General features: G+C 37.3%; 1 protein-coding gene across 1 annotated transcript in view; it reads left to right on the forward strand.

Moving 5' to 3' along the window:
* Positions 1-16,778, forward strand: part of MS4A13 (membrane spanning 4-domains A13) — a 37,752-nt gene extending 20,974 nt beyond the window's left edge. The window contains exon 6 of the mRNA XM_059929963.1: positions 16,548-16,778. Coding sequence (XP_059785946.1) covers positions 16,548-16,778 — 231 coding nt within the window. The remainder of the gene's footprint in view (positions 1-16,547) is intronic.
* The last annotated feature ends 264 nt before the right edge of the window (positions 16,779-17,042 follow it).

The following is a 17,042-nucleotide window of genomic DNA, read 5'->3' on the forward strand; positions in this document are numbered from 1 at the left end:
CCCTTTCATTCCTCCTTCTTATTTCTTCTCATTGCTTGGATCACCTGTTCAGTTGCTTTTCAAAGCAAACAGGCTGCTGTTCCATACTAAGGAAAATTTCCCAAGGATCTGTTGTGAATTCAGATTCATCCTTTCTTCGTATATGGAAAAGAACTTCAGAAAGCCTTGCTCAGCAATATGAATCATGCCAGTGAATATGTGTAGCTCTCTTTTAAATGTGCTGCTGTTTTTTATTTGTTCGTTTTCTGCCTTGTCTCTCAAGAGGTTTCATCAATTGTTATCTAATAATACAAATTAAGTTCTTGTGGTTCTAAGAATGTTAAGCTTAGCTAACATACATTAATTGTCTACAGTGTGCCAATGAATATATTAAACTTTGGCGTATCAAAAAGTAATAAGGTGCTTCATCACAAAGAGTTTTTATTTTAAGGGAGGAAACAAACAGGTAACAAATCAGTACTGCAGTGTGATACATGTATTAACAGAAGTATGAAAAAAGTAGCGCAGAAAAGATAATGAGCCTTCTATTGGGAAATAAGAAGGAATAAAGTTTTATGAAGAATGTGGCCTCTGAGCAGGGGATTAATCATAGTTTACCAAGCAGATTGCAAGGTGGGCGGATATTTGAAATAGAAAGATTAGCTCATGCAAAAACAGAAATGTGAAAAAGATCATAGTATATTCCAGTAGTTAAAATAAATATATATCATTAAAACATAATAACAGGGAGGAATAGGTTAAGAGTGAAAGTTGGAGAAGTAGGAAGAGACCAGATGATAGAGTCAAATCATCAAAGACGATGACTAAAGTGTTGACCTATACCTCGCAGACGGGGAAACCACTGAAGAGCTTTTTTAAAAATAATTAATTAATTAATTAATTAATTTTTGGCTGTGTTGGGTCTTCGTTGCTGTGCGCAGGCTTTCTCTAGTTGCAGTGAGCAGGGGCTACTCTTCATTGTGGTGCATAGGCTTCTCATTGCAGTGGCTTCTCTTGTTGTGAGCATGGGCTCTAGGCACGTGGGCTTCAGTAGTTGTGGCTCGTGGGCTCTAGAGCGCAGGCTCAGTAGTTGTGGCACACGGGCTTAGTTGCTCCGTGGCATGTGGGATCTTCCCAGACCACGGCTAGAACCCATGTCCCCTGCACTGGCAGGCAGACTCTTAACCACAGCACCACCAGGGAAGTCCTCCCCTGAAGAGCTTTTAAGGAGGGAAATGATAAGCTTGGATTTATGCTCAAAAAAGTATTAAATAGAGGGAAATGCATTAGAAAGGATGAAATTGATAAGAACAACTAGAGTGTGTGTGAGAGTAATGGATAACTACTGCAGTGACTCAGACAAGCAGTGAAAAAAGGGTAAGCTTTAGTTTTGTTGACTGATTAAACATAAGATATGAAGGGAAAAACAAAGAATCTAAAATGACCCCCCCATTTCTCGATTGGGTGACACCTGCAGTGATACAAAATGTAGAAGATACAACAGGATTGAATAAAGTGATAAATTCCATTCAGAATAAGTTGAGTTTGAGATAACTATGAGATATTAAAGTAGACATGTCTGTTAGGCAGTTGAAAATACATAATTGGAGGTTGGAGAAAGGTTAGCTAAATAGAAAGAGATTGATTTTGATGGTTATTTAAAATATGGAAATAGGGTTTCCGTTTCCAGCAGTTAAAAACTAAGTTCTTGCAGCCCAAGCCTCCTACAAAGAACACAACAGAAGCAAGCCAAAATTTTAAAACATCAGCTGTTTGAAGGTATTGGAAATCTAGGATTTAAGGGAGCTGGGATTTAAGGAACCAAGATTCCAGAGTTGAAACCAAGAGATGATCCAGACTTTTAGCATAGCTTTTCCCCCAGATGCATTTTCTGAATCACAAACAGCAGATGAGACGTTAAGAGGGTAAGAGCTTCCAGTATTCTTAAAGAACTGTGAAGATAGTCATTGGAGCTCGTGCCCACCAGAGGACAAGAAGCTCATAGACACCCAGGACTTCCTGTTACAATCCTTATTAGAGCTGTACCCTAACAGTAAAGATGAGCAAAAATGAGCCATCCCTCTCATAGACTGATGCTCAGCTCAGTTACAGATTGTATTAAAGTGAGCTTCCCCAGATTTAACATTCTACCAAAGCAAATACAAATCATTTCAAGAGGAAGATAGCATTATCCAGAGCATCAAGTTATACACAGTTTTTTCATACACAATGTCTGGAATCCAATCAAAGTAAAACAAGAATTAACTGAAATCCAAGAAAAAAATACAGGCCCAAAATGGATCCAATAACAGAATTATAAAATTTTAAATGACAAGATTTCAGCAGAGAAATGAAAATTCTAAAAATGAATCAAATGGAAATGAGAAATAGCACAACAACTGAAATTAATGTCTAAATGTATGAATGTAACAGCAATTAGACATAACTGATAAGAGATTGGTAATCTGGAAGAAAGAGCAAAAGGAAAAATCAGACTGAAGCATTTATAAAATGTTGGAAAATGCAATGTGGGGAGTGGACAGGGTAAGAGACATGATACTGGTGAAAAGTTCCAATACCATGTATTTGGAAGTTCAGAAGGAGAGTAGAGATAAGAGAAAATAAGTGATGTTTAAAGAGATTATATCTTGGAATTTTCCCAAGTTTATTTTTTAAAATGACGAATTATAGATTCAAGAACGGTTACAATCCTAAGCTAAGTAAATATAAAGGAACCCACATCTAAGTACATAATAGTAAAACTGCATAAAACTAACCACAAAGAGAAAAGTCTTAAAAGTAGACAAGGAAAAAAGACATTTTACCTTCAAAGAACAACGATAAGAAGAATGGTGGCTGACTTGTTAACCAAAACCAATAAAAGCCAAAAGTCTTCAGCGTTGAATTAAATTTTTAGTAAGTGTTCTTCAGACAAAATAGAAATCATCTCAGATGAGAACTTGAAGAAGCAGCAAAGGAAGGAAAAATAAAATTTTTAAAGGATAAATGTCTGAGTAAATATAGTGACAACATAATCATTTCCTGGCATACTAAAATATATTTTTTAAAGACTGAAAATAGCACAAGACAGGTGATAAATGTAGTTAGAGTGTTCTAGGGTCTTTGCCTTGTCTATAAAGCAGTAAAGAACTAATTTACAACAGCTCTTAATAAATTGAGGTTGCACATTGTAACCTCTAAGGTAAACACTGAAAGAATAATAAAAGACTGTATAACAACCTAATAGTCCATTAAAATGAAATAAAAATACGTGAGAAATCCAGAAGAAGTCAAGAAAGGCAAGAAAAGAAACAGAACAGAGGTAAACAAAGTAGTATTAGAGAAAATATTAAAGCAAGAAAAATTCTGGAGATGAAAAGGAAATTTCATCAGAAGTGTCAATCTGTTAAGAAGATATAATTCTATATTATTCTGTATGTGAATAATATTAAAATCCATAAAGCAAAAGTTGAAAGAACTAAAATAAGTAATAGATCATCCATGATTATACCGGAAAATTTTTAGCAACTTTTCTCAATAATTGATGGAACAAGCAGACAAAAATCAGTAAGAGTATAGAAGATATGAGTAAAACATAACACTACTCACCCACCTGAATGGCAAAAAATTCCACAGTGATAATACCAACTCTTTGGAATCATGTGGAGAACCTGTAACTTACATACCCCTTGCTGGTAGAAATATATAAATTGCTTAAACCACTTTGGATACCAGTTTGAGAATATCCAATATGGAAGCCTCATTCCTAGGTTTGAAGCATAAAAATTAGTATATATTAGTACATATGTTCAACAAAAGACAAGAATATTCATAGAATAGTCACAGAATCAGTATTCCAAACCCCAGCTGGAAAAAAAAAATCTAAAATTCCAAATCCCAATGCTCATCAATGGTAGAATAATTTCATTAAATAAATTTAATGTTGAGCAAAAACATCAAGCACAAAGTATTACATACTTTAGGATTCAATTTGTTTAAAGATCAAAACCAACAAAATACCTATTGGAAGTCAAGATTGTGGTGACTTTTCAGAAGAAAAGATGGAAATTAAACAACATAATTCTAAATAATCCCTAGGTTAAAGAGGACATCTCAAGGGGAATTTTTAAAAATATTTTGAACTACATGATAATGCAAATGCAACGTACCAAATTTATTGTAATACAGCTAGAACAGCGAAATTTATAGCATTTAATATTTACATTATAAAATAGGAAATGTCTTAAATCAATCTAACCTCTGAGCTCAAAAAACAAACAAACAAAAAAGTAAAATGAACCCAAAGCAAGCAGAAGGAAGCAAAAAAATAAAAGGAATTCAGAAAAATGAAACCCCCCCCCCAAAAGAAACGGATTCTTGAAAAGATTGATGAAATTGACAAAACTTTAGGAAGACTCACAAAGAGAAGAAACACATTACTAACATAAGGTATGAAACGAGATATCACTATAGAGGTTGCAGACATCAAAAGGATGGTAAGGGAACACTACAAACGACTCTATATGCATAAATTTGACAACTTACTTGAAATGGACCAATTCCTTGAAAAGTGCAAGCTACCACAACTCACTAAAATGAAGTAGATCATTTGAATATTCCTATAACTATTTTTCAAATCTAATTTATAATTTAAAACTGCCTTCAAAAAATGTTCCAAGCCTATGTGGTTTCTATGGAATATTTTAAGAAAAATTAATGCCAATTCTACATAATCTTTTCCTGAAAATAGGAGAGGCAAAAGCACTTCCCATCATCCTGATGGCAAAACAATAAAAAAAGCAGTACAAAGAAAACTACAGACTATATCCCTCATGAATAAGAATGCCAAAAAATTCTTAACAAAATATCATTAACAAATATAATAACTTGAATGGACCTCAAGAACATTATTCTGAGTGAAAGCCAATCTCAAAAAGGTCACATACTGTATAATTCCACTTATACTGTTGACCCTTGAACAACACAGGTTTGAACTGCATGGGTCCACTTATACAAAGATTTTATTCAATAAACACTACAGTACTACATGATCTGTGGTTGGTTGAATTCATGAATACAGAGCCTCGGATACAGAGAGTTGACTGTGGGACTTGAGCATCCATGGATTTTGGTGTCCCTGGTGGGTCCTGAAACCAATCGCCCATGTTGTTCAAGGGTCAACTGTATAAATATTCTCGAATGAAAAACATGGAGACATGGAAAACAGATTACTGATTGCCAGGGCTTAAGGATGGTAGGGGTGGGTGTGAATACAAAGGAGTAGCATGAGGGACATCTTTGTGGTAGTGGAATAGTTCTGTATCTTGATTGCATCAGAGGTTACATGAATCTACAGGTAGCCCCCGCTTTAAAAAAAAATTCACTTTACATTAGTTCACTTTTACAAAAGACCTACATTAGTACCTGTTTTCACTAAGTGAAAGAAATCTGAAGAGGGTTTTCACTTTTATGAGAAAAAAAAAGCAAAAATAGCACCCAGTGTTTATTTTGCAGCAAGCCCTTAGAGAGGCAGAAAACACTCCAAGCAGCAAGAGTGGCCCTGCCAAGCTCCTTCCCCAGGAACTACACTCAGCATCTCAGCATCAAGCCACCATAGCTTTGAACTGTGTCTCTGAGCATCTGCGCTTTATCTCGATTTATTTTGTGCATCTGATAGTAAGATGTATGCTAAGGTAATTACTTCTTCACTTTACACCATTTCAGCTTACAGAAGGTTTCATAGGAACACTCTGCTTTCAGATGGCAGAGGAAATCTGTACATACATGATGAAATGGCGTAGAACAATACACACACATAGTACCAATATGAAATACCTAGTTTGAATATTGTACTGTAACTACATAACATGTAACCATTGGAGATGCTAGGTAAAGACTACATGGGGCCTCTCTGTACTATGTAAGCTTTGTGAATCTATAATTATTACAAATTTAAAGTTATAAACAGAACATATGGGTTGTGATATCACTGGGCTGGAGAGGGGCTTCTCAAGAGATAGTAATGTTTTCTTTCTTAAACTGGGTGTGGGTTACATGGATTTTCACTTTGCTTAATTCATCTAACTGTATGCTTGATATGTATAGCCTCTGGTATATTTAATTCAGCCCAACTATTTTTTAAAATATGAGAATGGATGAAACCAACCAGGATGACAGTATTGAGTGAATAGTTAAGAGTACTGAGGGAAGAACTCTGAAAAGAACTAATTTTAAGATCATGACAAGAAAGAAGATGCAACAGAATCTGGGAAGTGGTCATGGGGGAAGAAAAGAAAATTAGGGAATTACAGTATCATGAAAGCCAAAGGAGAATGGAGTTCGAAGGTAGGGATTCAAGTTAGTCAAATAAGTCAGTAATGGAAATGGCAAATAATAAAGTCTCAGAACTAATATCTTGGGTCAAATTGCAGGAACTTAAAAAGATTTAACAGGATATGAAAAAGTAGAGACAAGAAGGTTAGGGGAAACTTAAGCTTGCATATAGGCCAAAAGAAACAAGAGGGTACAGAGAATTGATAAATGGTACATTTATCACAAATGGTACAAATGATCACAGATTCTTCACATCCCCATATGCATGCTCCTTTGAAATGTGACCTTGAAGCTCCTAAATACGTTAAACATTATTAACAGATCTTAAGGCAAAAATAGACAGCAATGAAATTAATAGCAATAATGGATAGATTATCCAGATGAAAAGTCAATAAGGAAATAATGGACTTGAACTATACTTTAGAACAACTCAGCCTAACATATATACAGAAGGTTATATCCAACAGCAGCAGAATGCACATTCATCTCAAGGGCACATAGAACATTTTCCAGGATAGATCATATATTAGGTCACAAAACTAGTCTTCACAAACTTAAGAAGACTGAAACCATACCCAATATCTTTTGCAATCACAATGGTATGAAACTACAAATAAATAACATGAGGAAAGCTGGAAACTTTACACAAATGTGAAAAATAAAATGTTTCTGAACAACCAAAGTGTCAAAGAAGATATCAAAAGGGAAATCAAAAAATATTTTAAGACAAATGGAAATGTAAATACAACATATCAAAATGAATGCAGTGAAAGCAGTTCTAAGAGGGAATTTTATAAGAATGAATGCCTACATTAAGAAACAAAGATCTCAGGTAAACAATCTAATCTTACAACTTGTAAGATTACAAATTGTTGTAATCTTACAACAGACTAAACCCAAAGTTAGTAAAAAGAAGAATATAATAAAGCTTAGAGCAGAAATAAATGAAATAGAGACTGGAAAGACAATACAAAAGATGAACAAAATTAAGAGTTGGATTTTTGGAAAGATAAAATTGACAAACATTTAGCTAGACTAAGAAAAAAAATAGTTGACTCAAATTAATAAAATTATAAAAGAGGAGACATTACAACTAATACCAAACAAATATGAAAGATCATAAGAGAATACTGTGAACAATTACATGCCAACAAATTAGATAACTTAGAAGAAATGGATAAATTCTCAGAAACCTACAACTTACTAAGACTGAATTGTGAAGTGATAGAAAATATGAGCAGACCAATAACAGGCAAGGATGTTGAATCAGTAATCAAAAATCTCCCAACAAACAAAATCTCAGGACTAGATGGCTTCATTGGTGAATCCTACCCAACATTTAAAGAATATCAATCCTTCTCAAACTCTTCCCAAAAATTGAAAAGGAAGAAACATTTCCAAACTCATTCTACAAGGCCAGCATTGTCCTGATACTGAAGCCAGACTAGTACACTACAAGAAAATAAATTACCAGCCAATATCCCTGATTTAAAGTAGGTGCAAAAATCCTCAACAAGATATTAGCAAACTGAATTCAACAGTATATTAAAAGGATCACACAACATTATCAAGTGAGATTTTCTCTGGGGTGTAAGGGTGGTTCAACATACACAAATAAATGTGATACACCACATTAACATAATGAAGGATAAAAGTCATATTTCAATGGATGCAGAAAAAGCATTTGACAAAATTTAACATTCTTTTGTGATAAAAACTCAAAAGCATAGGAATGGAATTTACTTCAACGTAATAAAGGCCATATATGACAAACCCACACTTAACATCATACTCAAGATTGAAAAGCTGCTAACATTCCCTCTAAAATCAGGAACAAGACAAGGATGCTCACTCTTGCCATTTCCAGTCAACATAATACTGATAGTCCTTGCCTGAACAATTAGGCAAGAAAAAGAAATTAAAAGCATCCAAATCAGAAAAGAAGTAAAATTATCTCTGTTCGTGTATGACATAATATATAGAAAACCCTAAAGATTCCACAAAAACTGTTAGAACTAATAAAGTAATTCAGTAAAGTTGCAGGATACTAAATCAACATACAAATATCACTGCATCTATGCATTAACAGTGAGCTAACTGAAAGAGAAATAAAAGAATCCCATTTACAATAGTGTCAAAAACAGTAAAATATTTAGGAATAAATTTAACAAAGGTGGTGAAAGATCTGTAGACTGAAAACTTTAGAACATTGATGAAAGAAAGAAAAGAAGACACAAATAATTGAAAAGATACCCCAAGTTCTCAATGAGAAGAATTAATAGTATTAAAATATCCAGATCACCCAATATGATATATAGGTTCAATGCAATCTATCAAAATTCCAATGGCATTTTTCTGAGAAATAGAAAAAACTATCCTAAAATTTTGTATAAAACCACAAAACACCCCAAATAGCCAAAGCAGTCTTGAAAAAGAGCAAAGCTGGAGGTATCACACATCCCGGTCTTAAATTACATTACAAAGCCATAGTCATCAAAACAATATGGTATTGAGGGGAGATCTAGATGGTGGAGTAAGAGGACGTGGAGCTCACCTCCCCCAAAAAAACACATCAAAAATACATATACATGCAGAGCAATTCTCACTGAAAACTCACTGGAAACTGGCAGAAGGACTCTTGCACAACCAAGGCTGTAAGAAAGTTACACATGTAATCAGGTAGAAGGGGAAGAAAAGTGATTGGGTTGGGACTTGTGCCCCTGGGGGGGGCTCAGAGGAAAAGGGAGAATACATGGCAGACACCTGCCCTGGGAGTAAGCAGGTTAAGCCACAGACTGGGTATCCCACTCTTGCAGTCTTACACGGAGAAGCCAAGCCCGCTTGGCTGATTAGAGGACAGCTGGGACAGAGAGAAAGGCTGGAGAAGCCTGGACTCTGCTAACAAGGGGCATGAGTGCACTGCCTTGCCCCTGAGGCAGGGCAGAGAGAGGTCTGCCCTAGGAGAGGCCAGATTTCCCAAGACCACCTCATTGAGTGCTGCAGTCCAAGCCAAGTGAATGCTCTGGTCCTGCTCACTGCACACCACAGCACAACACTGGATCTGGGGCAGCCAGTACCAGGGAAAAGACTCGACCTTAGGACACAGAGGTGACCTGGTCCCGGGATGGAGCCTGGATAGGGCTGTGGCAGCCACAGTTGGTACTTACTCAAGCAGCAGCCCAGATTTCTGATAGCAGCCACTTGGCAACAGTTCACCCCACTCCATCCATGCCAAGAAACTACACAGGCCCCATCTCTCCTACAGAACAGTGCCACAACAGGGTAAGAGTGGTAAAGGCTGGGGACAGTGGTCAGCTGTGAGAGGTGGGTCTCGCCCCCAAGGCAGGGCAGGCAGAGTTCAGCTCTAGCGGTTGCTTGGTTTTGCGCCAACCCCCTCACCACATGCCCCAAGCCAGTGCGCCCCAGCCCAAGCTGAGCAAACACTCCAGCCTAACTCAGACCAAGCCACAGTGCACCTTTGGATCTGGGGTGGCCACAGACAGGAAAAAGACTCAACCATGGGCTGCATCTGAGTGGAGCCACAGATGCCTACACAGGCAGTGCACTGAACCTCTGTATGTGCACAGGCCGCACTTGCTTCAGCACTCCCCTCCTTTGGGGCAAAGGTCCTGGTGAGGAGAGATGGAAAAACACACACTTAAAGTGAACAGAGACAACCCAAGTCCAACCCAGGGCTTCTGCTTCAGCAACTTGGTGTCAGACCCTGCCCCTGACAAGGTGGTGACAGCCACTGAACAGAGAAGAAGTTCCACCTCACATCCAGTGCTGGCTAGAGCCCCTCCACCTCTAACCCCACCCCCTACCAAGTTATAGCTTCCAGCACACCCTGAGCAAAGACGTGACTAGCACCCACATCAAATCCAGCCCTCCCACCAAAACCACTGGGCACAAGCAGTCTGCATAGGAACACTCCCACATAAGAACACCATTTCAAGACCACAATAGGTAACTGTTTCAATTAAATTCACAGAGGAAGAGGAAGTTAAATAAATTAAAAGACAGAGGAACTACTCTCAATTGAAAAAGCAAGAGAAAACCCCCTGAAAAAATAATGAAACGTATATAATTTACCAGATAAATAATTCAAAACAGTGGTAATACAAATGTTAACTAGGAAAAAGAAGTGCTCCAAACACTAAACCTTTTAACAAGGATCAATAAAATATAAAGAAGACCCAATCAAAAATAAATAAGTCAGTAGCTGAAAATTTAAAAGCACGCTAGAAGAAATGAATAGCAGACTAAGTGACAGAAAAGAACACATAGTGATCTGGAAGATAGAATAATGGAAATCACCCAATCAGAACAGCAAATTGAAAGAAGAATGAAAAAAAAAAAAAGCAACATACGAGATTTATGGGATAATATAAAATGTGCCAACATTTGCATTATCACGGTTCCAAAAGGAGAAGAGAGAGAGAAGGGAATTAAAATTGTGTTTGAAGAAATTATGGCTGAAAACTTCCCAAACCTAAAGAAAGAAACATATCCGGGTACAGAAAGCACAGAGAGTCCCAAACAAGATGAACCCAAACAACCCCATGCCTAAACACATTATAATTAAAATGGCAAAAGTTAAAGAGACAACTATAAAGGCAGCAAGAGAAAAACCAACAGTCATATACAAAGGTATCCCCTTAAGGCTATCAGCTGATTTCTCTACAGAAACTCTGCAGGCTAGAAAGCAGTGGCATAATATATTCAAAGTGCTGAAAGGGAAAAACCTGCAAGCTAGGATACACTACCCAGCACGATTATCATTTAGAAGAGAAGGAGAGATAAAGAACTTCCCAGACAAGAAAAACTAAAAGAATTCATCAATATTTAACCTACCCTAAAATAAATGTTAAATGGTCTTCTCTAAATGGAAAAGAAGAATTTATAGGAAAGGGAAAATCCTGCTAGGAAAGTCAAATATATAGTAAGGATTGAAGATCACTTAAATAAGTCAGAACTTAGATTAAAAGACAAAGAGTGTAAAAGCACCTATAACTAAAAGTTAAAGGATAAGCACAAAGAATTTCCCTGGGAAGTTGAAAAATGCTGGGGTAAATGTGTATAGTTTTGTTTGTTTGTTTGCTTGTTTGGCTTATTATTGAGTATAAGGAGAAAAAACCCTCCTGTACAAAACTGTAAAGAAATTAGAAGTTTGTTTTCTATATCTCCACCCTCCTAAGACAGTAGAGACAGGTAGATATGACTTTTCTGTCTCAGATGTGTCTTATTCAACATATATTCTCCTGGGACTAAGGACACTTGGCAAATCATCATTAGGCACAAGATTAAAGGTACGTTGAAATCTGTGGTCTCTGTATTTTACAATTTCATGTGTACAAAAAGGCAGTATATTCTAATATCTTCAAAAATCAGATGTTTTAGAGCTAGAGAGTTGAAACATCCCAAGAAAATTTGGTACAGTTATTCAGTAAAGTTATATATATAGTTCTACCCTTACTACATTTACCATTCCCAATCTGGAAGACAAAATTCATCTTCAGCTTGCTTCATCCATCACTGATGCAGAGAACTCTTGTCAAAGGTACATCCTTATCTTCCATTTCCATGCCAACTGTTTTAAAACTCATGTCACAGGCCCACACTTAAGGAACAATCGAAAAGCAATACTAGTGTCCAGTAGAGAGAGCATACCTTTTCTCCAAAAGAGTATGGAGGTCAGGTATTATGAGAACAGATTCTGGCACCTGGGAGCGTTGGAACTGAAGGAAGTGCCAAGGGTTGGGACTTTAGGAGGCAGGAGGGGATTAGGAACCAGATGATAATAGGGCCTATTTTTAGGTATTGCATATATGTCTGGGTTAAAGCAGAGGTGCCCAGATAATCCTTTTTTTCTAATCCTAGGTTCTCATGTGAATAGACTAATAGCAGTTCCAACTCTGAAATTCATTCATATTAAAGCACAAATCATTGATAGACAGGATATAAAAACAAAGAGTTCAAATTATGTGAAGAAATAAAACTACAAGGGACTTTTAGGTATGAGTTTTAGGCTGAAAAAATAGGAAATCACACTCATTTACCAAATTAGGCTTAAGACTTTTCAGTTTTACTCATAACAAATGTGTCAGCATAGATATTCATCAATAAAGATTATAGTAACTGGAATACGAAAAAACTTCCCAAAGAGACAATTCTATGGAAGAAACCAATAAGGGGAGAGAAAAACATAGAGATAATTTGATAATAATGCCTCAGTTTTATTAATCAACCAGGTTTTCAAGAACTCAAACTATCTGAACTGACATTAAACCCACACATTTTAAGAAAACAAAATGTTTCCAGCCATTAAAAATTAAGAGCCAGCCTCTGAAATTGAATGAAAAAGGGAAAATAGATTAATGCTACACACACACAAACACACACACACACACATACACACACACACACAGAAGTTCTAATGTCTGATAATGGTATCTCCCTACTTACCAATCAGATTCATTCAAAAATAGAGATGTAGGCAAAATGACTTCACATTGCAATGGCAACTTGACCTGCGCTGACCAAAGGGAGAAAGCATGGCCTATTTGTAGGACGGCAAGTAGTTTGATGAGGATGAACCATGGCGTCTATTGGAGAGAAGGTGGGAAGTGAGGCTACACAGTAGACAAGGGGAGGATATGATATAATTTGAGTGACACACTAAGGCATTGGAATTTCAGCCTGTCCGTGGTGCACTACTGTGGAAACACAGTAAGTAGCACCATCAGACTTTTGGTTAGTTCCTTGTAGTTGGAATGTGGAGGATCTGAGGTGGCTGTTATTCTAAAAACGGGTTCTCTAGGTTAGACAATAACTGCAATTTTCTAGAGGAGAAATGATGCATATTACAACTAGAATAGTGGGAGATGAAGACAAGGAGGAAAAGTCTGAAATGTATGTGGAAGATAAAATCAAAAGGATTTGGAGATCGGTTACATTTGCAAGTGACACCAGTGCTGCGGTTTGGGGGTTAGCTGGAATAGAGGGAAAAGAAAAGCTTTATAGGCAAATGATGACTTTAGATTGGATTGTTCTTTATCTGAGGTGCTTTTGGACAATCTATGTAGAAACATTTATTAGGAAGTTGGAAATATGAGACTAGGAATTTAGTAGAGAATTCTAACATGGTAATTCAGCTTTGAAGGTAGTGCACTCCATATATACAAATGGCATTTCCAGTCAAGAAAGCTCAGATCCAGCAATCAAATGTCCACAAGAAACCAGGTGTAAAATGTTACAAAGTAATGGCCAGATGGTGTCTTAGAGAACCAAGGCCCCATCTAATGGCCTTAAAATCAGAGTTAAAAAAAACCAAATCACAATATTAGTCAAATAACAAAACCTCTTAAAGTTTGTAAACTAAATTGTTTAGTCCAAGGGTCTTTCTAATTGTGATTTCTTACAAGAGGGAAAATAGAAGGGACCCTAGGGAAGAATATCATTTAAGACCAAAATATAAGGCCATGGAAAAGAGTCCACAAGGAGTACACAGAGAACTAGGAGAGAGTCAAATGTTGGAAACTAAAGGAAAAGACAGACATGGTGAAAAAGCAAGTTGTTTTAACCATAATTACTTAAATTAGCTTTAATCATTTATTTTTAATTTCTATAATTTACAGTAACACTTAAACATAGATTCTAATACTACCCAACCACATATGTACTAAATTTGACTTAAAAATTAAATATTCCTATGTTATCATATATATAATCAATCTTTATTGCTTGTGCTCATTTAGCATCTATTTAGGCATCCACCCTTGTTTTAGACCCTGGGTGTAAACAAAGACAGACATGACCCCTACTCTAATGGAGCTGAAGGAGAAGATAAATGATACATATGTTTGTTTGTTTTTTAATGAGTTAGCAAGAGAATTTTGGAAGTGTGACATTAGAAAATGCATTTTAGGAAATGAACAGGATGATGGGAAGAGAGGTGGGTTAGATAGTTGGCACTGTTTTAGATAGGAAATAAATGCTTTTCTAAGAAGGTGATTTTTCAAGCCATTTTCCGAGTCAGAAGACAAGTGCTCCAAGCAGAGGAAATAGAACAAAATCCTGAGAAGGGAAAAGGATTGGCTGGTTTGAGAGGATGGTGTGTCTAGAACTCATTGATTAAAAAGGAAGGTGATTAAGGATGAAGCTGGAAAGATAGGCAGAACCAGCTCACATAGTGCCTTTTTGGCCCTGTTGTTAAGATTTTATGTAAATGTAGAGAAAAGACATCAAGAAAATGAGCTGAAAGAGGGAAGAGGTTTATAGGAGAGTGAAAAGATCTAGAAAAGCTCTATCCAATAGAAATATAATATGAGCTATGTGTGTAAGTTAAAATTTTCTAGTAGCCACACTAAGATAGTAAACAAACAGGTGAAGTTAATTTTAATAATATATTTCCTTAAACAAATATTTCATAAATATTTAGATATTTTACATTCTTTTCATCATATCAAGTCTTGAAAATTTGGTGTGCATTTTACACTTAAATGCACACCATTTTACACTTAAAATACATGTCAGTTCAGACAAACTACATTTCAAAGGCTTAACTGCCACATGTGGCTAGTGGCTGCTGGTTTGGGCAGTATGGGTCTTGAAGTTTCAGCAGAATTCACAGAAAATGTATTCATCATTCCCCCTACCCGAGGACTCTTGGTTCCAGAGAGTGAGCAAGTGCTTAGAAAAGTATTGCCCTCAAAACAAAGCAAGGTTTTTCAGGCCAAGGAGGTACAGAACGTTTCTTGTGAAGAGGTTAAAGATGTAAAGGTGACTGTGCCCAATAAAAGGCAGACTCCAGGGGACACAGTCAAAAGACTTCCCACTGCATCCTCACTTCAGTTGATGACTTCAGTTTTTCCCTCTCTTCTGGATCACTCCCACAAGTATATAAAGCATGTTATTATTTCTCCTGTTTAAAACAATACAAAAACCTCTTGACTACTTCCCCCTCTACCTATGACTCCATTTCTTTCCTTTCCTTAAAAACAAAACTTTCCATATTGACTATTCCCAAATTATCTCCTCTCATTCTTTCTTGAATCCATTCCAAGTTAGGGTTTGGCCTCTACCTTGCCCCTAAAACTATTCTTCTCAATGACAGCAGTGACCTCCATATTGCAAAATCTAATGAGCAATGCTCAGTCCTCATCTTAACTGACCATCCAGGAGGCTTTTACCATAATTTTAGCATAATTTTGTTAGATTCCAGGGCTCTTCGGGTACCTTTCTGGCCACTCTTTACCTCCTATGCTGGATCCTGTTCATCTCCCTGACCTCCTGACACTAACACTCATCACTTCCCTTAACCCTGAACCTTCCCACGAGGTAAGCTCCGTGAGGTGCAGAAATATATATTTTTTCTTCACTGCTTTTATCCCCAATATGTAGACCAGTACCTGACACATACTGATGCTTAACAGATAATTTGTTCAATAAATTATACAATATGTAAAAGACCAAGCACCTAAAGCCTCAACAAATGCTAATTACATTCCCTTACCATAATGTTGTCTTTAGTTAGCCATCAAAGCAAATCATTTATACTCTTATGCTGGGACTCAGTATAAACGAGGGAGTTTGAAATAGAAAACATTTTGTTCATTTATTCATTTCTACTATGTGTCAGACACAGACACAGTGCCTTTACAGACTATTGAGTTGTTTTAAAAAAAAAAAAAAAAAGTTCTCCATGGTACCCGGCATCATGGAATCATGGACATGGCTCTCAAGTTAGGATTCTAATATATTAGTTGTTGGGACCTGATTACAGCATATTTTAAACTTGTATAACCCGATTTCAGTTCTCAGAGTAACTTAGTGTGAACATGGGAGATACACAGAAAATATATTACCTCATTGTACGGAAAAACAACCTAAGGAACAGGAAAGATAAATATTTTGCCCAAGCACTTATGCACCTAATAAAAAGGAGAGTTAAGGACTAGAGCCCAGGTTTGCTGAGCAGTACTCTTCCCTCTACACCTTGTGAAGATTAAAGGTAGAAAGACTGTTGCTGATACAAACCTAGCAGAAAAGAGGGGAGGAGGGCGTGTGTTTGATGGAGGTGTCCCTGCAGAGGCAGCCAGGGAAACCAGGCATGGCCCAGATTGTGATGCTAACAGACGCAGAGTGTGACGCTAATACAGGCAGCAAAGGGTTTGGTCTATGTTAAGTCCCTCCCCCAACATCTCATTCCCTATCCGTGTCCTGGGAGCCTGCAGATCCGTCAGAGCTCCAAGGCCCCCACCGCGCAGGTGTCCCCGCGGGGCTCCTCGCGCAGCCGCGCCCGGAAGCCGAGCTCTGGGTCAAAACTGCGGCGTTGGAACCGCGCGAGGGGCGATGAGGGGCACAACCGAGGAAGCAGGACCCACTCGGCAAGTGCTGCCGCCAGGACTTCCGGAGCCGAAAAGTCCGGAACTGAGGGCATCACCTGCGAGATCTCGCCCCTCTAGCTAGTCCTGTGATGAAGTGAATGCAGGGATCTGTGGTCGGTGTAGACCGCCCTGAGCGCAGGCATTCCCAACGCAAGTTCTTCTTGAGTTTCAGTTTTGCACCAGTTTCTCTTATTTGCTCCCCAACACAATCCTACAGGGTTTTTTGGCCGCTGAGGAAACACCCTTTGAAAGAATAAATGATATGGGTAAGGACAAGATTTGAACTCAAATTTGACTCTTTCCACTATACCTTTCTACCTCTTCTCAGTTTCAAGCGTCGAC

The sequence above is a fragment of the Balaenoptera ricei genome, chromosome 8 (genome assembly GCF_028023285.1).
Source record: "Balaenoptera ricei isolate mBalRic1 chromosome 8, mBalRic1.hap2, whole genome shotgun sequence".
In the NCBI taxonomy this organism is placed as follows: Eukaryota; Metazoa; Chordata; class Mammalia; order Artiodactyla; family Balaenopteridae; genus Balaenoptera; species Balaenoptera ricei.